Here is a 25,938-nt window from a genome sequence, read left to right as displayed (position 1 = left end):
CAGGAAATGCAGTGTCTATGAGATGTCACATTTCCAATCAGTCCTAGCTCCCTTCGGATCAGGCAAATGTGTGAAATGTCGACCCCTGTTTTCCGGGCGGACATTCCGCACATTTTTCTCCATGTGAACATGGCCTTAGTTTCTTAAACTCTGTAGTTGGAGTGAAAAACTGAGGGAAAGCTAACTGAAAGAGTAGTGTGATTGAGCTGCTTTACATTAGTGTATAAGTGATATATGTTCTGGTATGCTGTATGGTATATGTTTTAGTTTTTTTTGCTTGCTTTACATAGTTTAACATATCAACAAAAAACCTATATGCTTAAAACATATACAAACAGATACAAATTTCTACCACAAAAACATATGCAACACTGATATGAAAATATGTGGACGTACCCTAAACTGTCACAAACTCTGTATCTGTAGCCAGTGACCTTGACTGACTGCTTAAACGGGCACTTTCAGTTTAAAAACTTTTTATATATTGTACATCTTGGCAAAACAATAACCTTTCTAATACACTTCATAAGAAAATTTTATTTCCTTTTCATAGAAATCATGCTTTGCCCAAGCTGAAGCACAGGTATGGACAAAGTCTAGTAAATGAGGATGTCTGATAGGACAGGAGAGAGCACAGATGAGTCCTATCAGACAGGAGAGAACACAGAGAAGTACTATCAGACAGGAGAGAGCACAGAGCAGTACTATCAGACAGGAGAGAGCACAGGGGAGTACTATCAGACAGGAGAGAGCACAGAGAAGTGCTATCAGACAGGAGAGAGCACAGAGGAGTACTATCAGGAGAGAGCACAGAGGAGTGCTATCAGACAGGAGAGAGCACAGAGGGGTACTATCAGACCGGAGAGAGCACAGGGTAGTCCTTTCAGACAGAAGAGAGCACAGAGGAGTACTATCAGACAGGAGAGAGCACAGAGGAGTACTATCAGACAGGAGAGAGCACAGAGGAGTACTATCAGGAGAGAGCACAGAGGAGTACTATCAGGAGAGAGCACAGAGGAGTCCTATCAGACAGGACAGAGCAGAGAGGAGTACAATCAGATAGAAGAGGGCACAGAGGAGTACCATCAGACAGGAGAGAGCACATAGAAGTACTATCAGACAGGAGAGAGCACAGAGGAGTACAATCAGGAGAGAGTACAGAGGAGTGCTATCAGACAGGAGAGAGCACAGAGGGGTACTATCAGACCAGAAAGAGCACAGGGGAGTCCTTTCAGACAGAAGAGAGCACAGATGAGTACTATCAGACAGGAGAGAGCACAGAGGAGTACTATCAGACAGGAGAGAGCACAGAGGAGTCCTATCAGACAGGAGAGAACACAGAGAAGTACTATCAGACAGGAGAGAGCACAGAGCAGTACTATCAGACAGGAGAGAGCACAGGGGAGTACTATCAGACAGGAGAGAGCACAGAGAAGTGCTATCAGACAGAAGAGGGCACAGAGGAGTACTATCAGGAGAGAGCACAGAGGAGTCCTATCAGACAGGAGAGAACACAGAGAAGTACTATCAGACAGGAGAGAGCACAGAGGGGTACTATCAGACCAGAGAGAGCACAGGGGAGTCCTTTCAGACAGAAGAGAGCACAGATGAGTACTATCAGACAGGAGAGAGCACAGAGGAGTACTATCAGACAGGAGAGAGCACAGAGCAGTCCTATCAGACAGGAGAGAGCACAGGGGAGTACTATCAGACAGGAGAGAGCACAGAGAAGTGCTATCAGACAGAAGAGGGCACAGAGGAGTACTATCAGGAGAGAGCACAGAGGAGTCCTATCAGACAGGAGAGAACACAGAGAAGTACTATCAGACAGGAGAGAGCACAGAGCAGTACTATCAGACAGGAGAGAGCACAGGGGAGTACTATCAGACAGGAGAGAGCACAGAGAAGTGCTATCAGACAGGAGAGAGCACAGAGGAGTACTATCAGGAGAGAGCACAGAGGAGTGCTATCAGACAGGAGAGAGCACAGAGGGGTACTATCAGACCAGAGAGAGCACGGGGGAGTCCTTTCAGACAGAAGAGAGCACAGAGGAGTACTATCAGACAGGAGAGAGCACAGAGGAGTACTATCAGACAGGAGAGAGCACAGAGGAGTGCTATCAGACAGGAGAGAGCACAGAGGGGTACTATCAGACCGGAGAGAGCACAGGGTAGTCCTTTCAGACAGAAGAGAGCACAGAGGAGTACTATCAGACAGGAGAGAGCACAGAGGAGTACTATCAGACAGGAGAGAGCACAGAGGAGTACTATCAGGAGAGAGCACAGAGGAGTACTATCAGGAGAGAGCACAGAGGAGTCCTATCAGACAGGAGAGAGCACAGAGCAGTACTATCAGACAGGAGAGAGCACAGGGGAGTACTATCAGACAGGAGAGAACACAGAGAAGTGCTATCAGACAGGAGAGAGCACAGAGGAGTACTATCAGGAGAGAGCACAGAGGAGTGCTATCAGACAGGAGAGAGCACAGAGGGGTACTATCAGACCGGAGAGAGCACAGGGGAGTCCTTTCAGACAGAAGAGAGCACAGAGGAGTACTATCAGACAGGAGAGAGCACAGAGGAGTATTATCAGACAAGAGAGAGCACAGAGGAAACCTATCAGACAAAACAGAGAGCACAGAGGAGTACTATCAGACAAGAAAGAGCACAGAGGAGTCCTATCAGAGAGGAGAGAGCACAGAGGAGTACTATCAGACAGGAGAGAGCACAGAGGAGTCCTATCAGACAGGAGAGAACACAGAGAAGTACTATCAGACAGGAGAGAGCACAGAGCAGTACTATCAGACAGGAGAGAGCACAGGGGAGTACTATCAGACAGGAGAGAGCACAGAGAAGTGCTATCAGACAGGAGAGAGCACAGAGGAGTACTATCAGGAGAGAACACAGAGGAGTACTATCAGGAGAGAGCACAGAGGAGTCCTATCAGACAGGATAGAGCACAGAGGAGTACTATCAGATAGAAGAGGGCACAGAGGAGTACTATCAGACAGGAGAGAGCACATAGAAGTACTATCAGACAGGAGAGAGCACAGAGGAGTACAATCAGGAGAGAGTACAGAGGAGTGCTATCAGACAGGAGAGAGCACAGAGGGGTACTATCAGACCGGAGAGAGCACAGGGGAGTCCTTTCAGACAGAAGAGAGCACAGAGGAGTACTATCAGACAGGAGAGAGCACAGAGGAGTACTATCAGACAGGAGAGAGCACAGAGGAGTACTATCAGACAGGAGAGAGCACAGAGGAGTACAATCAGACCGGCGAGAGCACAGAGGAGTACTATCAGGAGAGAGCACAGAGGAGTACTATCAGGAGAGAGCACAGAGGAGTCCTATCAGACAGGACAGAGCACAGAGGAGTACTATCAGACAGGAGAGAGCACAGAGGAGTACTATCAGACAGGAGAGAGCACCAAGAAGTACTATCAGACAGGAAAGAGCACAGAGGAGTACAATCAGGTGAGATTACAGAGGAGTGCTATCAGACAGGAGAGAGCACAGAGGAGTATTATCAGACAAGAGAGAGCACAGAGGAAACCTATCAGACAAAACAGAGAGCACAGAGGAGTACTATCAGACAAGAGAGAGCACAGAGGAGTCCTATCAGACAGGAGAGAGCACAGAGGAGTACTATCAGACAGGAGAGAGCACAGAGGAGTACTATCAGACAGGAGAGAGCACAGAGGAGTACTATCAGACAGGAGAGAGCACAGAGGAGTACTATCAGACAGGAGAGAGCACAGAGGAGTGCTATCAGACAGGAGAGAGCACAGAGGGGTACTATCAGACCGGAGAGAGCACAGGGTAGTCCTTTCAGACAGAAGAGAGCACAGAGGAGTACTATCAGACAGGAGAGAGCACAGAGGAGTACTATCAGACAGGAGAGAGCACAGAGGAGTACTATCAGGAGAGAGCACAGAGGAGTACTATCAGGAGAGAGCACAGAGGAGTCCTATCAGACAGGAGAGAGCACAGAGCAGTACTATCAGACAGGAGAGAGCACAGGGGAGTACTATCAGACAGGAGAGAGCACAGAGAAGTGCTATCAGACAGGAGAGAGCACAGAGGAGTACTATCAGGAGAGAGCACAGAGGAGTACTATCAGGAGAGAGCACAGAGGAGTCCTATCAGACAGGACAGAGCACAGGAGTACTATCAGACAGAAGAGGGCACAGAGGAGTACTATCAGACAGGAGAGAGCACAGAGAAGTACTATCAGACAGGAGAGAGCACAGAGGAGTACAATCAGGAGAGAGTACAGAGGAGTGCTATCAGACAGGAGAGAGCACAGAGGAGTATTATCAGACAAGAGAGAGCACAGAGGAAACCTATCAGACAAAACAGAGAGCACAGAGGAGTACTATCAGACAAGAGAGAGCACAGAGGAGTCCTATCAGACAGGAGAGAGCACAGAGGAGTACTATCAGACAGGAGAGAGCACAGAGGAGTCCTATCAGACAGGAGAGAACACAGAGAAGTACTATCAGACAGGAGAGAGCACAGAGCAGTACTATCAGACAGGAGAGAGCACAGGGGAGTACTATCAGACAGGAGAGAGCACAGAGAAGTGCTATCAGACAGGAGAGAGCACAGAGGAGTACTATCAGGAGAGAGCACAGGGGAGTACTATCAGGAGAGAGCACAGAGGAGTCCTATCAGACAGGACAGAGCACAGAGGAGTACTATCAGATAGAAGAGGGCACAGAGGAGTACTATCAGACAGGAGAGAGCACATAGAAGTACTATCAGACAGGAGAGAGCACAGAGGAGTACAATCAGGAGAGAGTACAGAGGAGTGCTATCAGACAGGAGAGAGCACAGAGGGGTACTATCAGACCGGAGAGAGCACAGGGGAGTCCTTTCAGACAGAAGAGAGCACAGAGGAGTACTATCAGACAGGAGAGAGCACAGAGGAGTACTATCAGACAGGAGAGAGCACAGAGGAGTACTATCAGACAGGAGAGAGCACAGAGGAGTACAATCAGACCGGCGAGAGCACAGGAGTACTATAAGGAGAGAGCACAGAGGAGTACTATCAGGAGAGAGCACAGAGGAGTCCTATCAGACAGGACAGAGCACAGAGGAGTACTATCAGACAGGAGAGAGCACAGAGGAGTACTATCAGACAGGAGAGAGCACCGAGAAGTACTATCAGACAGGAAAGAGCACAGAGGAGTACAATCAGGTGAGAGTACAGAGGAGTGCTATCAGACAGGAGAGAGGACAGAGAAGTACTATCAGACATAAGAGAGCACAGAGGAGTCCTTTCAGACAGAAGAGAGCACAGAGGAGTCCTATCAGACAGGAGAGAGCACAGAGGAGTACTATCAGACAGGAGAGAGCACAGAGGAGTACTATCAGACAGGAGAGAGCACAGAGGAGTCCTATCAGACAGGAGAGAACACAGAAAAGTACTATCAGACAGGAGAGAGCACAGAGCAGTACTATCAGACAGGAGAGAGCACAGGGGAGTACTATCAGACAGGAGAGAGCACAGAGAAGTGCTATCAGACAGGAGAGAGCACAGAGGAGTACTATCAGGAGAGAGCACAGAAGAGTGCTATCAGACAGGAGAGAGCACAGAGGGGTACTATCAGACCGGAGAGAGCACAGGGGAGTCCTTTCAGACAGAAGAGAGCACAGAGGAGTACTATCAGACAGGAGAGAGCACAGAGGAGTACTATCAGACAGGAGAGAGCACAGAGGAGTACTATCAGGAGAGAGCACAGAGGAGTACTATCAGGAGAGAGCACAGAGGAGTCCTATCAGACAGGACAGAGCACAGAGGAGTACTATCAGACAGGAGAGAGCACAGAGGAGTACTATCAGACAGGAGAGAGCACAGAGAAGTACTATTAGACAGGAGAGAGCACAGAGGAGTACAATCAGGTGAGAGTACAGAGGAGTGCTATCAGACAGGAGAGAGCACAGAGGAGTATTATCAGACAAGAGAGAGCACAGAGGAAACCTATCAGACAAAACAGAGAGCACAGAGGAGTACTATCAGACAAGAGGGAGCACAGAGGAGTCCTATCAGACAGGAGAGAGCACAGAGGAGTACTATCAGACAGGAGAGAGCACAGAGGAGTACTATCAGACAGGAGAGAGCACAGAGGAGTCCTTTCAGACAGAAGAGAGCACAGAGGAGTACTATCAGACAGAAGAGAGCACAGAGGAGTCCTATCAGACAGGAGAGAGCACAGAGGAGTACGATCAGACGGGAGAGAGCACAGAGAAGTACCATCAGAAAGGAGAGAGCACAGAGGAGTACTATCAGACAGGAGAGAGCACAGAGGATACAATCAGACAGGAGAGAGCACAGAGGATACAATCAGACAGGAGAGAGCAGAAAGGAGTACTATCAGGAGAGAGCACAGATGAGTACTATCAGACGGGAGAGAGCACAGAGCAGTCCTATCAGACAGGAGAGAGCACAGAGGAGTACTATCAGACAAGAGAGAGCACAAAGGAGTCCTTTCAGACAGAAGAGAGCACAGAGGAGTACTATCCGACAGGAGAGAGCACAGAGGAGTCCTATCAGACAGGAGAGAGCACAGAGGAGTACTATCAGACAGGAGAGAGCACAGAGGAGTACTATCGGACAGAAGAGAGCACATAGAAGTACTATCAGACAGGAGAGAGGACAGAGAAGTACTATCAGACATAAGAGAGCACAGAGGAGTCCTTTCAGACAGAACAGAAAGCACAGAGGAGTACTATCAGACAGGAGAGAGCACAGAGGAGTTCCATCAGACAGGAGAGAGCACAGAGGAGTACTATCAGACAGGAGAGAGCACAGAGGAGTCGAGTCCTTTCAGACAGAAGAGAGCACAGAGGAGTACTATCAGACAGGAGAGAGCACAGAGGAGTACTATCAGACAGAAGAGAGCACAGAGGAGTCCTATCAGACAGGAGAGAGCACAGAGGAGTACTATCAGACAGGAGAGAGCACAGAGGAGTACTATCAGACAGGAGAGAGCACAGAGGAGTCCTTTCAGACAGAAGAGAGCACAGAGGAGTACTATCAGACAGAAGAGAGCACAGAGGAGTCCTATCAGACAGGAGAGAGCACAGAGGAGTACTATCAGACAGGAGAGAGCACAGATGAGTACTATCAGACAGGAGAGAGCACAGAGGAGTCCTTTCAGACAGAAGAGAGCACAGAGGAGTACTATCAGACAGGAGAGAACACAGAGGAGTACTATCAGACAGGAGAGAGCACAGAGGAGTGCTATCAGACAGGAGAGAGCACAGAGGAGTCCTTTCAGACAGAAGAGAGCACAGAGGAGTACTATCAGACAGGAGAGAGCACAGAGGAGTACTATCAGACAGGAGAGAGCACAGAGGAGTACTATCAGACAGGAGAGAGCACAGAGGAGTACTATCAGACAGGAGAGAGCACAGAGGAGTCCTTTCAGACAGAAGAGAGCACAGAGGAGTACTATCAGACAGGAGAGAGCACAGAGGAGTACTATCAGACAGGAGAGAGCACAGAGGAGTGCTATCAGACAGGAGAGAGCACAGAGGAGTGCTAGCCCACCCTAACTTACTGCACTTTCCATGCCTGTGCTTCAGCTTGAACGAAGCCATGATTTTATAAGCCATGATTTCGATAAAAAGGAAATAACATTTTCTTATGAAGTATATTAGAAAGGTTAATGTTTTGCAAAGATGTACAACATATAAAAAGTTTTTGTATCTGACAGTGCCAATTTAAGGCATTTTAGGGCCAAGTAACCATAAACTGATATATTTAAATGAAATAAATCATGCATAAAGAGAACAAAATTTAGTTTTAAATATGTTTATTATTATTCTCAATTTTAGAACAATAATTAATGTTCTACTGTTTCTCTCAGAACATTCACATAAATAAATTGTCAAGAGAAAAGGGGAACTGTACATTAGAACGTCATTAAGGTAATTATTGAATTTCGATTCCAATGTCTGGGGAATAGATTAATGTTTTTATAAGATCCAGTCAATTGTCAATGGGTAATTGTGAGCCATGGATTCACAATTGTGGTTCAGCAAATCTTTCTTGTACATGACTGCAATTACCAACATGACCTTGATCTGCCTGTGCAGATGAAGCCAAAACAAAACAAAAATGTAAATAAAATACATACATAAAATACGACTTTGACGCCATTATGCCGAACGCTGTCTTCCTCCTGAATTGCAAATAGAATATGTATATTGTAATATAACAATATTACTGAGTACAATTGTGCTGACATAGGTCTCTCCCTAACAGGATGAAGCACAGGGCAATGAACTAAACGTATAATGATTTATTCTGAGATGCTGCAGTGTTTTTAAGGAAATCACAGTTTAAAGTTAAGCCAGGACTGGGGCAAAAAGTAAATGCCGGCTTTCTGCCAGTCACTGCCTGCCCGCTTGGATTGACCGAAAGGTCTCTGGATTTCTGCAGACATTTAATCTGACTAGGGAAAAAGATATTACTTACTGGTAATCGGGTGTTCATAAACCCATGACAGCACTCCTGGACTGGACCTTCCAATGCATATAAAAGCAGGACATGCCTCTCCACACCTCAGTTTTTTGCAAGAGCTTCTGCAGCGATATCAACCTAACAATACCTACCTATCTATGTACATAAAAGTGAAAGGTTTATGAAAACCTGATTACTGGTTAGCAATTCCCTTTAAAGGGGTACTCCGGTGGAAAAAAAAACATTTTTTAAATCAACTGGTGCCAGAAAGTTAAACAGATTTGTAAATTACTTCTATTAAATAATCTTAATCTATCCAGTACTTATTAGCTGCTGAATACTACAGAGGAAATTATTTTCTTTTTGGATCACAGAGCTCTCTGCTGAATCACGAGCACAGTGTTCTCTGCTGACATCTCTGTCCATTTTAAGAACTGTCCAGAGTAGGAGAAAATCCCCATAGCAAACATATGCTGCTCTGGACAGTTCCTAAAATGGAAAGATATGTCAGCAGAGAGCACTGTCCTCGTGATGTCAGCAGAGAACTCTGTGTTCCAAAAAGAAAATAATTTCCTCTGTAGTATTCAGCAGCTAATAAGTACTGGAAGGATTAAGATTTTTTAATAGAAGTAATTTACAAATCTGTTTAAAGGAAAACTGTCAGATATTTTCTCCCGCACTATCCACTGGCATTGGTGGATAGTGCGGGAGACGCTGATTCCAACGAGCCCTACCTTGCCTGGATCCGCCCAGCCATTCGCCTGCAATTGTATTTTTTTAACTGGCACTGAAGTCAGCGCTCTTCCTCTCTTTGCCGCTCCTAACTGGAGGGAGGGGGATGAATATTCATAAGCGGCGCTGACGTCAATGACAGTTAGCTGCAGAAGCCCCGCCTGTGAGAGTTACAGCAAGATATACACATAGAATAAAACTACAATTGCGGGCGAACGGCTGGGCAGGTTCGGGTAACGTAGGGCTCGTTGGAATCAGTGTTCCCTGTACTATCCATCAGTACCTGTGGATAGTGCAGGAGAAAATATCTGACAGTTTTCCTTTAACTTTCTGGCACCAGTTGATTTAAAAAAAAGAAAAAGAAAAAAATAAAGTTTTCCACCGGAGTACCCTTTTAACTCCCATGTCCTGGAGACTAGACTAGAAGTTTCTTTTTTTTTTTTTTTTTTTATTCCTTAATTTTTTTTTACATTTTATTTATTTAGCCATAACACTTCAAATGACAAATTTTCAATTATTAGTAAAAAATAAATAAAAATAAATAAAAAATATAAAAATATATATATACCGGTAATCAACTTCAGAAGTTAAATTTAGGGTAGGACTACTACTTGTAGAAGGTTGTGTCCAAAGGACAAGCAGAAATAAGATTTATCTGCTGCCTATGAAAGATATGGACAGAACCCATGCTGGCCACCCTGCAGAATTGATCAAGAGAGGTCTAAGAATAAGACAAAAACACCTAATCAATCAATATCTAATCGATAATGAAAATAGTTATCAATTATTTTCATAATTGATTAATCAATTTGTCGATTAGTTGGTCAGCCAATTTCTAAGTTCACATACACTTAGCGACTATCACTATGTATATATGCAGCCTCTTTAGCTCCTTTCTGCAGCTATCTTAAGTACCTGTTTGTCAGGCTATTTGCTAAAGGCCAGACTTGCAATAGTTGCAGAGAGAAGATGCAAGAAGTGGAAGGAAGATTATGTGTGCTGATCCCCTCTCCACTAAATAGGCTGCTGCGGGCACGTAGGATGGACAACTAGGGATTGTGCTGCCCCTCCTATCTGGCCACAGGTAAGAAACAGGGAGGGGGTATAGCCCGTAGGGCTGCGACTAACAATCATTTTCATAATCAATTAGTTGGCCGATTACTATTTTAATTAATCAACTAATCAGATAAAAATAACGATTTAAAATTAAATATAACAGGGATGTGGAAATTGTATCGCCCGACGCCCGGGACATGCAGTTCCGGGCGCCGGGCAGGTGAATTCTTCAGGCATTTAGCCCTGCAGCGGGCAAGCAGGGCTAAATGCCTAAATAATTCACATATAACGGGGCAATCAATTTTGCCCTGTAACCATACTCCTATAGACTGCAGCTGTGTGCTGCAGCCTATAGCGAGCCGCGCAGGACGACAGCGTCCCAGGGTAGGCGCACGCGATGACGTCACTCATCGCGCGCCCCTCCGTTCGGACCGAGGATGCGGTCCAGTAACAACAGTGACCGCCGAGCCCGTGAGCCTGCCGGAGCACACATGGGGGCGGTCAGGTAGCAGGGGATCGGAGAGGAGGTGAGGTTTAGTATATAATGTGGTACAGGAGAGGGGAGGGGGTTGGGCTGAAATATAATGACACGAGGGGCATCAGAGGGGAGAGGGGGTAATATAATGACGCAGGGGGCATCAGAGGGGAGCAGAGGAATATAATGACGCAAGGAGCATTAGAGGGGGAGGGGGGAATATAATGATGCAGGGGGCATCAGAGGGGAGGGGGGAATATAATGACGCAGGGGGCATCAGAGGGGAGGGGGGAATATAATGACGCAGGGTGCATCAGAGGGGAGGGGGGAATATAATGACGCAGGGGGAAACAGAGGGGGGGAATATAATAACGGAGGGGGCATCAGAGGGGAGGAGGGGAATATAATGACGCAGGGGGCATTAGAGGGGAGGGGGGAATATAATGACGCAGGGGGCATCAGAGGGGAGGGGGGAATATAATGGCGCAGAGGGCATCAGAGGGGGAATATAATGGTGCAGGGGGCATCAGAGGAGGGAATATAATGGCGCAGGGGGCATCAGGGGGGGATATAATGACACAGGGAGCATCAGAGGGAGGGTAGAATATTAGAATATAATGGCGCAGGGGGCATATGAGGGGGGGGTATAATGACAGGGGGCATCAGATGGGGGGAATATAATGGCTCAGGGGGGGAATATAATGACACAGCGAGCATCAGAGGGGGGGAATATAATGGCGCAGGGGGCATCAGGGGGGGGAATATAAAGGTGCAGGAGGCATCAGAGGGGGGAGAATATAATGACGCAGGGAGCATCAGGGGGGGGGAATATAATGACTCAGGGAGCATCAGAGAGGGGGGGAATATAATGACGCAGGGAACATCAGGGGGGGGGGATAACATAATGGCGCAGGGGGCCCTACTTGATCCCTACGTGATAAAGGGACATACCTATCTGAAGGGGGACTACCTACTTAAAGGAATAATGTAGTGCAAAATTACTTATGCCCATAAGTGATAGATTGCGGGGGTCTGACCGCTGGGACAATCCATCACACGGCATGAAGGGAATGTTCCATCCCTGCATGACACGGCTGCTGAAATGCCCCCTCCATGTATCCATTGGGGGGGGGGCGTGTTGGTCGCTGCGTCATGCGGACATGCCCCCATTCATGCCAGGGCCCCTTACAAAAGATCGGGGGGAGGGGTTTCCCGGCGGTCAGGATAAGTTATTTTGCACTGCAGTATTCCATTAATGGGGCGGGCTTACTTATCAGGGACCCTATCCACCTAATGGGGTGACATACTGGTCTGCCTATCAAGTTTTTATTGATAAAAAACCATATTTACATACTATTTGGGTTAAAATTATTTTGTACCAGGACTGGTGGATTTTTATGAGGGACAAGTAGATACTGCTCTGTTTTAGTCCCTTGGACAAGTATTATTTTTTTTTTATTTCCACACCCCTGATATAATTTCCTTTTTTTTTTCTTCCTTGAAAGTACTATACCCGCCACCCTGTTTCTTACCTGTGGCCAGATAGGATATACATAGGGATAATCGCTATGTGTATGTGTACTTTAGAAATTGGCTGACTTGGCTTGCTAAGGAGTATTTAAACAAGGAAGGGAGAGGGGGCAAAAGTGTTATAAACCATCAGTCCATCTGTCCACCATTGACCCCCAAAACAATGTCAGAATATGTTAGCAGCACATAGGTAAGAAATGACAAGCTTAAAGGGGTACTCCGGCCCTGAGACATCTTATCCCCTATCCAAAGGATAGGGGATAAGATGTCTCACCGCGGGGGTCCCGCCACTGGGGACCCGCGTAATCTTGTATTCGCCACCCACCTGTTTGAGCTGCACACCGCAGTGCCAGATCACAAATAGCCGGGTGGCGACCAAGGGGCCGGAGTATCGTGATGTCACCACTCCATCCCCGTGTGACGTCACCCCCCACCACCACTATGCAAGTCTATGGGAGGGGGCGTGACGGTATATTACCCCCGCGGTGAGACATCTTATCCCCTATCCTTTGCATAAGGGATAAGCTGTCTCAGGGCCAGAGTACACCTTTAAGGGTCTTGTCTACAAATACTCGTAGTTTAGGGAATAAGATCAATGAACTTATTTTAAAGGGGTACTTCACTGGAAAACATTTTTTTAAATCAACTGGTGCCAGAAAGTTTAACAGATTTGTAAATTACTTCTATTTAAAAATCTTAACCCTTCCAGTACTTATCAGTGGCTGTATGTTCCAGAGGAAGTTCTTTTCTTTTTGAATTTCCTTTCTGTCTGACCACAGTGCTCTCTGCTGACACCTCTGTCCATTTTAGGAACTGTCCAAAGTAGGAGCAAATCCCCATAGCAAACCTATCCTGCTCCGGGCAGTTCCTAAAATGGACAGCGGTGTCAGCAAAGAGCACTGTTTGTCAGACAGAAAAAGAAATTTAAAAAGAAAAGAACTTCCTGTGGAGCATATAGCAGTTGATAAGTAGTGGAAGGATTAAGATTTTTTTATAGACTAATATACAAATCTGTTTACCTTTTTGGCACAAGTTGATTTAAAAACAAATGTTTTACGGGGGAGTACCCCTTTAATAGTGGTATCTGGGATTGTAAATTTAGTGGCTGTTACTGAGACATGGTTTATTGAGAGTAATGACTGTCCCAGGCTACTCTTTATATAGAAAAGACAAGAAAGGGAGAGGGGAGGTATATATTCATAAATGCATTTGCTAACAGTGTCCCTTATGTGTTGTTATTTGTATACATTCCCCCCATCGGTTTCCCTAGATATAGTCCACCTGGCGATTGCATTTGCACCCGGATATCTTAATACTAAAACCCTCTGTACCCTGGCACACGACCCTGGTCTTTATAGACCTAACCCTAGGATGGGGCCGATAGCCCCGAGCTCGTGGGGCTCACGCTTGACGCACTATTGGAGGAGATTGGGTGGCTTGATGCATACCGTCTTCGATGTCCTCGGACCCCAACATATTTCTGCTATACTATTGGTAGAAATTCCCTTTCACATATCAACTTAGCACTCTGTAATGCATTGTTAAGCCCAGGTGAAGGATGTGTCTTATGAGCCCAGAGCACCACTCACTCCTTCTTGACTCTCTGATCCAGACTAATAGCCCAGGCCCTAGAAGGTGGAAAATCCACCCTTTTAGGTTGGAGCTGATTAGAGATAGTGATAGAATCCTGGATCAGCTTTGGGTGTTCCTACAGCATAATTTGGCTGAGGGGTCCCCTGACTTGGTTTGTGAGACTATGAAGGTCTACCTTCGGGGATGCCTTTGCCCCACCATTTCCTTTATCAAGAAAGACACTTCCAGACAGGAGGTCGAGCTGGCAGGCAAGTGTTCGCATTTGGAAGCTGCTTATATTGTAGATCCCTCTGACGCTAACAAACAGGCGTAGCTCTCTATGGGCCATCACTATATGATTCATTTAACCTGTTGGGGACCACGGGCATATGGATACGCACTTGCGTCCTGGTACTTAAGGACCAAGGGCATACAGCCGGACAGGGATCGGAATGGGATGTGTGCTGAAATCATGCCTGGGGGGGGGGTCCTGAGACAGCTGCAAATCGCAGATCAATTCAGTTCGGCGATTTGCGGCTATTCTGGGCTGATCGGGTCTTCCGATAGCCAGAAAATAGGGATGATCAGAGCTGTCAGAGACAGCCCCGATCATCCTTAAGGATGTGCCACCTCCTCCTGTCCCCTGCGATTGGCCGATCCGGCCAATCGGAGGGCAGGGGCGGGGGGATGTTCATTTCCCCGCTCTGCCCACCCCGGATGTCGGGGCAGAGCGGGGGAAAATGGCGGCGATGTGCAAGGGGCCTGTGGATGCAGCGGTAACCGGCGGCGCCAGTTACCTTCATCACGGCGGAGACCAGGGACGTGCAGGCAAGTGGAGGCAGCGGGGGCGGTTACCTAGATACTGCAGTGAAGATTGCCGTAAAGTGATCTTCACTGCTGTATCTAGGAGTTTCAAAACTACAACTCCAAGCCTTTGGCTGTCTGGGCATGCTGGGAGTTGTAGTTTTCAAACATCTGGAGGGCCACAGTTTGGAGACCACTGTCCTTCCAGATGTTGCAAAACTACAACTCTCAGCATACCCTGACAGTCCAGGCATTCTGGGAGTTTTAGTTCTGTAACATCTGGCACTTCAGATGTTGCAGAACTACAACTCCCAGCATGCCAGGACAGTCTCAGCATGCTGGGAGGTCTAGTTTTGCAACATCTGGAAGGGCACTGTTTGGAGACCACTAAACAGTGGTGTCCAAACTGTAGCGCTCCAGATGTCAATTCAAAGCATGCTAAGACTGTCCAGGCATGCTGGGAGTTGTAGTTCGGCAACATCTGGCCCTTCAGTTTAAGTCTTGCAACATATGGAGGACTACACAGTGGTCTTCAAACTGTTCTCATCTAGTTGTTGCATAACTACAACTCCCAACCTGCCCTTCGGCTGTCTGGGCATGCTGGGAGTTGTAGTATTGCAACAACTGGAGGCACACTGGTTGGGAAACATTGTCTGTTTCCTAACTCAGTGTTTCCCAACCTGTGTGCCTCCTGCTGTTGCAAAACTATAACTCCCAGCATGCACTGACAGACCATGCATGCTTGGAGTTGTAGTTTTGGAACAGCTGGAGGCACATGGGTTGGGAAACACTGAGTTAGGAAATAGACAGTGGTGCGGAAACACTGCGGTAGTCTGTTACCTAACTCAGTGTTTCCCAATCCCAACCAGCAAGTTTCCGTATTCAAGTTTGAGATGTGGGAAACTCACTGTAAATCTCCGCCCGTGTGAATGTACCCTAAAAAGACTACACTACACTAACCCTAAATAAAGAGTAAAACACTACATATACACTACACCCTTACACTGTTGCCGCCCCCCCCCCCAATAAAAATTTAAAACGTCTTGTACGTCAATTTTTCCAAAACGGAGCCTCCAGCTGTTGCAAAATAACAACTCCCATTGTTGCCGGACAGCCATTGACTGTCCAGGCATGTTAGGAGTTTAGCAACAGCTGGATGCACCCTGTTTTGGAAAAACTGACGTACAGTATTTTTGGTGGAGGAGGCAAGTGTATCGCTTGCATCCGGGTACACCCCTATGAAAATCCCTAATTTAGGCCTCAAATGCGCATGGCGCTCTCTCATTTCAGAGCCCTGTCGTATTTCAAGGCAACAGTTTACCCCTTATGAAAAGGTAAAGTTGGGGTCTACACCAGCATGTTAGTGTAAAAAAAAATGTTTACTCTAACATGCTGGTGTTGCCCCATTCTTTTCATGTTCACAAAGAGGTAAAAGGAAAAAAAGACCCCCAAAATTTGTAACACAATTTCTCCCAAGTACGGAAATACCCCAAATGTGGACGTAAAATGCTCTGCGGGTGTTCAACAAGGCTCAGGAGTGAGAGCACACCATGTACATTTGAGGCCTAAACTTGTGATTTGCACAGGGGTGGCTGCTGGTTACAGCGGTTCTGACATAAACACAAAATAAATAAATACCCACATGTGACCCCATTTTGGAAACTAACCCCTCACGGAACGTAACAAGGGGTATAATGAGCCTTAACACCCCACAGGTGACAAATTTTTAAAACAGTGGTCTGTGAAAATGAAGAATGTAATTTTTCATTTGCACAGCCCACTGTTACACAGATCTGTCAAACGCCAGTGGGGTGTAAATGCTCACTGCACCCCTTGTTACGTTCCTTGAGGGGTATAGTTTCCCAAATAGTGTGCCATGTGGGGTGTTTTTCACTGTTCTGGCACCCTGGGGGCTTCCTAAATGTGACATGCCCACCCCCCCAAAAAAAAAAAACATTTCACCAAAATTTGCTTTCTAAAAGCTCAATGTGGTTCCTTCCCTTTTGAGTCCTCTAGTGCACCCGCAGAGCACTTTACGTTCACATATGAGGTATTTCCTTACTCGAGAGAAATGGCGTTTCAAATTTTGGGGGACATTTTCACCTATTACTCCTTGTGAAAATGAAAAATTTGGGGTAACATCAGCATTTTAGTAAAAAAAAAAAAAAATAGTCATTTTCACGTCCAACTTCAATGCAAAGTCGTCAAACACCTGTGGGGTGTTAAGGCTCACTGAACCCCTTCCCAAATAGTATACCATGTGGGGTGTTTTTCCCTGTTCTGGCACCATGGGGGCTTCCTAAATGAGACATGCCCCGCAAAAACCATTTCAGCAAAATTTGCTTTCCAAAAGCCCAATGTCGCTCCTCCTCTTTTGAGCCCTCTAGTGCACCCGCAGAGCACTTTACATCCACATATGATAAATTTCCTTACGCGAGAGAAATGGGGTTTAAAATTTTGGGGGACATTTTCACCTATTACCCCTTGTGAAAATTAAAAATTTGGGATAACATCAGCATTTTAGTGAACAAAATAAAAATTTTCATTTTCACGTCCAACTTTATTGAAAACTAGCTTAATACCTGGCGTTGCCCGGATTTTCCTTCCTAATCCATGTTGGGGAGGAAAATAAACAAAGGAGGAAGCTTTTGACTTCATATCCTGTCCTCATATATTGTTGTCATATCCCAACCCCATATCCTGACCTCCTATCCCATCCTCCTATCCCGTCCTCCTATCCTGACCTCCTATCCCGTCCTCCAATCTCAACCTCCTATCTCGACCTCCTCTCACGATCTCCTATCCCGTCCTCCTATCTCGACCTGCTATCTCCACCTCCTATCCCGACCTCTTATCCAGTCCATCTATCCCAACCTCCTATCTCAACCTCCTGTCCCGACCTCCTATCCCGTCCTCCTATTCCGACCTCCTATCCCGTCCTCCTATCCCGACCTCCTATCCCGACCTCCTATCCCGGCCCTCCTATCCCGTCCTCCTATCCTGACCTCCTATCCCGACCTCCTATCCCGACTCGTAATATGTGTACCAGGTATTGAAATATCTCCAGCCGTACGGAAGTTATGTGGGAACATACATTTTCAATTGTTTTGCATGGGACTTAAAACAAAAACCCTGACACTCACAAATGGGGGTAGTTAAGGGTCAAATTAACTATCCTATATTTTAAGTGGACATATAAGTAACATGGGACCAAGTATTAACATAATATCTCCAGCTGTTTGGAAGTTATGCAGTAACATATATTTCCCATTGCCTTGTATGGGACTTTAAACATAAACCCCGCCCCTGGCAAATGGGGGTGAGTAAGGGTTAAATCAACAGGGGTGTAGAAATTTTAAAAAAATACTTGTCCAAGGTACTAAAGCGGAACACAATCTACTTGCCCCTCAAGAAAATCCACTTGTCCTGGTAGATAAAATAATTTCAACCAAAATAGTACGATTCACCCCAATAGACCACCAGGGATGAATATAAGATCCCTTTAGACACTGCTGTCAACTTTGACAGCGGTGATCTAATGGTTTAATAGCGGCCATGGTGATCGCAGCATGCCAGGCTATTAGCAACGGGAGATCTGTAGCTCCTCTTACACCCGAGGCAAGCCCAGAAAAGTCTAGATGTACCTTTTTGATCACCTTATAAAAAATTTCTCATATGAAGTGACCAAAAAGGAGCAATTCTGGTCTATTCTTTACATTTACACCGTTCACCGTACGGTTTAATTAACATTATATTTTAATAGCCTGGACATTTCCACATGCAGCGATACTACTTATGTTTATTTTTGTACATTATTTTAATTTAAAGAAAATTGGAAACTTTTATTAGGAAAGGGCCTTAATCACATATATACGCACTTTTTAAAATATTTTAATCACTATTTTTCAGTCTCAATAGGGACTTATGTGTTACTGAGGGGGGGGGGTTCTGCTTCTCCATGTTTATGTGGTGCATTTTGTGTCAGAAAATGCTGGAAGTTGCATTTAGTTACTAGATAACTACAACTCCCAGCATGCCCTGATACAGCCTATGGTTGTGTGGGTGTTGCAGCAGGTTGCACTGTATAGTAGTACAGTTAAGGTTATTGTGTAACATGCTGGGAGTTGTAGTTTTGGTTTGTCTCAGCTGCAGCTCCATAGTCTGTGTCAAGGAATACTGGGAATTACAGTTAGTAACTAAAACACCCAGCATGCCCTGATACAGCCTATGGCTCTGCAGCTGACCCGAACCAAAACTACAACTCCCAGCATGTTGCACTTTATAGTTCTATAGTTTAGGTTACGGTGCAACATGCTGGGAGTTGTAGTTTTGGTTCGGGCGTGTTTGCGTGCATCCGTGGGGCTCTTGGTCGGCGGGTGAATATGAAGGGGGCGGGATTCTGGGGGTGCAATTTAGTGCGGGTGGCCAGAAACCACTAAAAATAAATAAAATTAGATGGCACAACTGGCGGCAGCACCCGACGTGACAGTCCGCCCCTATACACAACATACATACATACATACACATGTCATACATGCACCAGCAAATGTCCCCATATCATACATACACACACAACCCCCCCCCGCCACTGCCCCCCCCCACATCATACATTACATACACACATTACACACATCACAGATACATCATACACACATCACACTCACACCATACATATACACACATCATAAATACACCCACCGCTGCCCCATCATACATTACATACACATCACACACAGACATCATAAACACATAGACAGACATCATACACACATCACACATACACTCACACCATACGTATGCACACATCATACATACACCCGCCGCTGCCCCCCCAATCATACATTACATACACTTCACACACAGAAAGACATCATACACACATCACACATACACTCACACCATACATATACACCATACATATGCACACATCATACATACACCCACCGCTGCCCCCCAATCATACATTACATACACATCACAAACAGACAGACATCATACACACATCATACATTACATACACATCACACATAGACAGACATCATACACACATCATACATTACATACACATCACACATAGACAGACATCATACACACATTATACATTACATACACATCACACATAGACATCATACACACATTATACATTACATACACATCACACATAGACAGACATCATACACACATCATACATTACATACACATCACACATAGACATTATACACACATCATACATTACATACACATCACACATAGACATCATACACACATTATACATTACATACACATCACACATAGACAGACATCATACACACATCATACATTACATACACATCACACAGACAGACATCATACACACATCATACATTACATACACATCACACAGACAGACATCATACACACATCATACATTACATACACATCACACAGACAGACATCATACACACATCATACATTAAATACACATCACACAGACAGACATCATACACACATCATACATTACATACACATCACATATCCACTCACACCATACATATACAACCACCCTTCCTGTCGCCGCCGCCCGTATTCTCGGTCTCCTCACCTGAGCTGGCCATGAGTGGACATCAGAGCTGTAGTCACACTGGCCGGTGTGAGGTGAGATTTCCGTCCTCCCCCTCACCCCCCTGTTCTGTGTTTTTTCCCCGTGCAAACTAGCAACGTCCCCGTGGTAGATGAGGTCCTGTGGAGACAGAGCAGGGGGAGAGGGAGGGATAGAGCTGTGTGCGGGGGATCGAGCTGTGTACGGAGCTGTCTACGTCCTTTCTCTCCCCCTGCTGTGTCTTCTGAGCTGCGTCCTCCATCCTCCGGGAGGGGAGATAAGGGGGCGTGGCTTAATTATGTACCGTAAACGTACGACCTCGGGCTCTGCGATCAGCAGGGGGCCGCCGCCGCCCCCTCCATACACTCTGAGCGCCGCTGTGAGGTGCAGACTTGCATCCGCTCCTGCCCCTCACACCGGCATTAAAGAGCACCTGTCATCAACAAAAACTTTTAATATGTTGTTCCTAATCATTAATGAAGACATATTGTAATATATCTTCATTAAAAATATTAATATTTATACCAGTTTTTTCATTTTATACTTTTGGCCACTAGAGGTCACTCTTCTATGCCTGGTCTGCAGGCAGCATCCTATGCTTTGCATAGTAAATGTACAGTTCTTAGGACTAAATGCTGAAGGGCACTGGTCCTTCCACAGGAAGTTCAGTGCCTATCAATCATGCATAAGCATCACTGTGAGCTAGAAGCCTGCACGTGCCTCTCAGAGCCCAGTCACCTCCCCCGCCCCTCAGCACCTGTTATCTTATACATTGTATCCTCTCACTGCACTCCCTGCTCTGTGTTCCTGTGTCATCTTACTTTTGTCACTGTAATAGCTCCTTCCCCTGGTTCTTCTCCCCTCCCCTCACATTATATTTGTCCAGCCATCAGCATTGACTTTTTAGTGCAACGCTGATGGTCTGAGGAGAGAGTGTGGCACTACTTTTGTTGGCTCTGAACGAGCTCTTATTTTTCTAAATGTAAGTCCACTTCATGGGGCTAATGAACACCCCATGAAAAAGCGGAAACCAGCCCGTGCAGTTCGTCACCCCCCCCCCCCCTTGCAGCCCGAGGAAACCTGCGTTATACACAGCACACTAATATAACTCAGCCCTGGTTGGAATACACTGGCATACACACACAAGCGACTACAACTCCCAGCATGTGTCATTCAGGAGTCTTCAGTCTGTGGCATAACACCAGCAGCTGCCTCTGTAGTCTCCTGGGAGTTGTAGTTCACCACACCTCTACAGGGCATACACTAGTGTTTCCCAACCAGGGTCCCCCCAGGTGTTACAAAACTACAGCTCCCAGCATTCCCTGGTTGGGAAACACTAGCATACACACACCTAACAGGGACTACAGCTCCCAGCATACACACACCTAACAGGGACTACAACTCCCAGCATACACACACACACATAACAGGGACTACAACTCCCAGCAAACACGCACACACACACCTAACAGGGACTACAACTCCCAGCATACACACACCTAACAGGGACTACAACTCCCAGCATACACGCACACACCTAACAGGGACTACAACTCCCAGCATATACACACCTAACAGGGACTACAACTCCCAGCATACACACACCTAACAGGGACTACAACTCCCAGCATACACACACGCACACATAACAGGGACTACAACTCCCAGCATATACACACACACACACCTAACAGGGACTACAACTCCCAGCATACACACACACCTAACAGGGACTACAACTCCCAGCATACACACACCTAACTGGGACTATAACTCCCAGCATACATACACACACCTAACAGGGAATACAACTCCCAGCATACACACACCTAACAGGGAATACAACTCCCAGCATACATACACACAAACCTAACAGGGACTACAACTCCCAGCATACACACACACCTAACAGAGACTACAACTCCCAGCACACGCACACACATAACAGGGACTACAACTCCCAGCATACACACACACCTAACATGGACTACAACTCCCAGCATACACACACATAACAGGGACTACAACTCCCAGCATACATACACACACCTAACAGGGACTACAACTCCCAGCATACACACACGCATACATAACAGGGGCTACAGCTCCCAGCATACACACACACACCTAACAGGGAATACAACTCCCAGCATACACACACCTAACAGGGAATACAACTCCCAGCATACATATACACAAACCTAACAGGGACTACAACTCCCAGCATACACACACACACCTAACAGGGACTACAACTCCCAGCACACACACACCTAACAGGGACTACAACTCCCAGCATACACACACTGGGACTACAACTCCCAGCATACATACACACACCTAACAGGGACTACAACTCCCAGCATACACACACACCTAACAGGGACTACAACTCTCAGCATACACACACCTAACAGGGACTACAACTCCCAGCATACACACACGCACACATAACAGGGACTACAACTCCCAAAATACACACATACACACCTAACAGGGACTACAACTCCAAGCATACACACACCTAACAGGGACTACAACTCCCAGCAAACACACACCTAACTGGGACTACAACTCCCAGCATGCATACATACACACACCTAACAGGGACTACAACTCCCAGCATACACACACCTAACAGGGAATACAACTCCCAGCATACACACACGCCTAACTGGAACTACAACTCCCAGCATACATACACACACCTAACAGGGACTACAACTCCCAGCATGCACACACACCTAACAGGGACTATAACTCCCAGCATACAAACAGACCTAACAGGGACTACAATTCCCAGCATACACACACACACCTAACAGGGACTACAACTCCCAGCATACACACACACCTAACTGGGACTACAACTCCCAGCATACATACACACCTAACAGGGACTACAACTCCCAGCATACCACACACACCTAACAGGGACTACAACTCCCAGCATACACACACCTAACTGGGACTATAACTCCCAGCATACATACACACACCTAACAGGGAATACAACTCCCAGCATACACACACCTAACAGGGAATACAACTCCCAGCATACATACACACAAACCTAACAGGGACTACAACTCCCAGCATACACACACACCTAACAGGGACTACAACTCCCAGCACACACACACGCACACATAACAAGGACTACAACTCCCAGCATACACACATACCTAACAGGGACTACAACTCCCAGCATACACACACCTAACAGAGACTACAACTCCCATCATACACACACACCTAACTGGAACTACAACTCCCAGCATACATACACACACCTAACAGGGACTACAACTCCCAGCATACACACACACCTAACAGGGACTACAACTCACAGCACACACACACCTAACAGGGACTACAACTCACAGCACACACACACCTAACAGGGACTACAACTCCCCGCATACACACACCTAACTGGGACTACAACTCCCAGAATACATACACACCTAACAGGGACTACAACTCCCAGCATACACACACACCTAACAGGGAATACAACTCCCAGCATACACACACCTAACAGGGAATACAACTCCCAGCATACATATACACAAACCTAACAGGGACTACAACTCCCAGCATACACACACCTAACAGGGACTACAACTCCCAGCATACACACACACACCTAACAGGGACTACAACTCCCTGCATACATACACACACCTAACAGGGACTACAACTCCCAGCATAAACACACATAACATGGACTACAACTCCCAGCATACACACACACAACAGGGACTACAAATCCCAGCATACACACACCTAACAGGGACTACAACTCCCAGCATACACACACGCACACATAACAGGGACTACAACTCCCAAAATACACACATACACACCTAACAGGGACTACAACTCCCAGCATACATACACACCTAACAGGGACTACAACTCCCAGCACACACACACCTAACTGGGACTACAACTCCCAGCATACATACACACACCTAACAGGGACTACAACTCCCAGCATACACACACCTAACAGGGAATACAACTCCCAGCATACACACACACCTAACAGGGACTAGAACTCCCAGCATACAAACAGACCTAACAGGGACTACAACTCCCAGCATACACACACCTAACAGGGACTACAACTCCCAGCATACACACACCTAACAGGGACTACAACTCCCAGCATACACACACAACTAACTGGGACTACAACTCCCAGCGTACATACACACCTAACAGGGACTACAACTCCCAGCATACCACACACACCTAACAGGGACTACAACTCCCAGCATACAAACACACACCTAACAGGGACTACAACTCCCAGCATACACACACCTAACAGGGACTACAACTCCCAGCATACACACACACCTAACAGGGAATACAACTCCCAGCATACACACACCTAACAGGGAATACAACTCCCAGCATACATACACACAAACCTAACAGGGACTACAACTCCCAGCATACACACCCCTAACAGGGACTACAACTCCCCAGCATACACACACCTACAGGGACTACAACTCCCAGCATACACACACACGCACACATAACAGGGACTACAACTCCCAGCATACCACACACACCTAACAGGGACTACAACTCCCAGCATACAAACACACACCTAACAGGGACTACAACTCCCAGCATACATACACCTCCTAACTGGGACTACAACTCCCAGCATACATACACACACCTAACAGGGAATACAACTCCCAGCATGCATACATACAAACCTAACAGGGACTACAACTCCCAGCATACACACACACACCTAACAGGGACTACAACTCCCTGCATACATACACACACCTAACAGGGACTACAACTCCCAGCATAAACACACATAACATGGACTACAACTCCCAGCATACACACACACAACAGGGACTACAAATCCCAGCATACACACACCTAACAGGGACTACAACTCCCAAAATACACACATACACACCTAACAGGGACTACAACTCCCAGCATACATACACACCTAACAGGGACTACAACTCCCAGCACACACACACCTAACTGGGACTACAACTCCCAGCATACATACACACACCTAACAGGGACTACAACTCCCAGCATACACACACCTAACAGGGAATACAACTCCCAGCATACACACACACCTAACAGGGACTAGAACTCCCAGCATACAAACAGACCTAACAGGGACTACAACTCCCAGCATACACACACCTAACAGGGACTACAACTCCCAGCATACACACACAACTAACGGGACTACAACTCCCAGCATACATACACACCTAACAGGGACTACAACTCCCAGCATACAAACACACACCTAACAGGGACTACAACTCCCAGCATACACACACCTAACAGGGACTACAACTCCCAGCATACACACACCTAACAGGGACTACAACTCCCAGCATACACACACACACACCTAACTGGGACTACAACTCCCAGGCAGCAGGATCTCTGCTGCGGCACCCCGCTATCATTACTGCACAGAGCACGCTCACTCTGTGCATAATGACCGGTGATGCAGGGGCCGGATCATCGTGACGTCACGGCTCCACCCCCTCATGACATCACGCCCCCCCCTTAATGTAAGTCTATGGGAGGGGGCCGACACGCCCCCTCCCAGACTTCCTTTGGATAGGGGATAAGATGTCTAGGGGCGGAGTACCCCTTGGACCAGGCCAATTTTATTTTTGCGTTTTCATTTTTTCCTCCTCTC

General features: G+C 46.6%; 1 protein-coding gene across 9 annotated transcripts in view; it reads right to left on the bottom strand.

Moving 5' to 3' along the window:
* The window catches only part of SPOCD1 (SPOC domain containing 1), a 249,628-nt gene that overhangs the window by 183,919 nt on the left and 39,771 nt on the right, over nucleotides 1-25,938 (bottom strand). For 8 of the 9 annotated variants that reach the window (XM_056556955.1, XM_056556956.1, XM_056556954.1 and 5 more), the window contains one exon: nucleotides 8,144-8,188. The exons of the other annotated variant lie outside the window; for it this stretch is intronic. In XM_056556955.1, coding sequence (XP_056412930.1) covers nucleotides 8,144-8,188 — 45 coding nt within the window. The remainder of the gene's footprint in view (nucleotides 1-8,143; nucleotides 8,189-25,938) is intronic. 9 annotated transcript variants of the gene reach the window in all.

This window comes from Hyla sarda, chromosome 2 (assembly GCF_029499605.1).
Source record: "Hyla sarda isolate aHylSar1 chromosome 2, aHylSar1.hap1, whole genome shotgun sequence".
Classification (NCBI taxonomy): Eukaryota; Metazoa; Chordata; class Amphibia; order Anura; family Hylidae; genus Hyla; species Hyla sarda.
The sequence above is the reverse complement of the archived record's forward strand: the minus strand, read 5'-3'. Positions and strand labels throughout refer to the sequence as shown.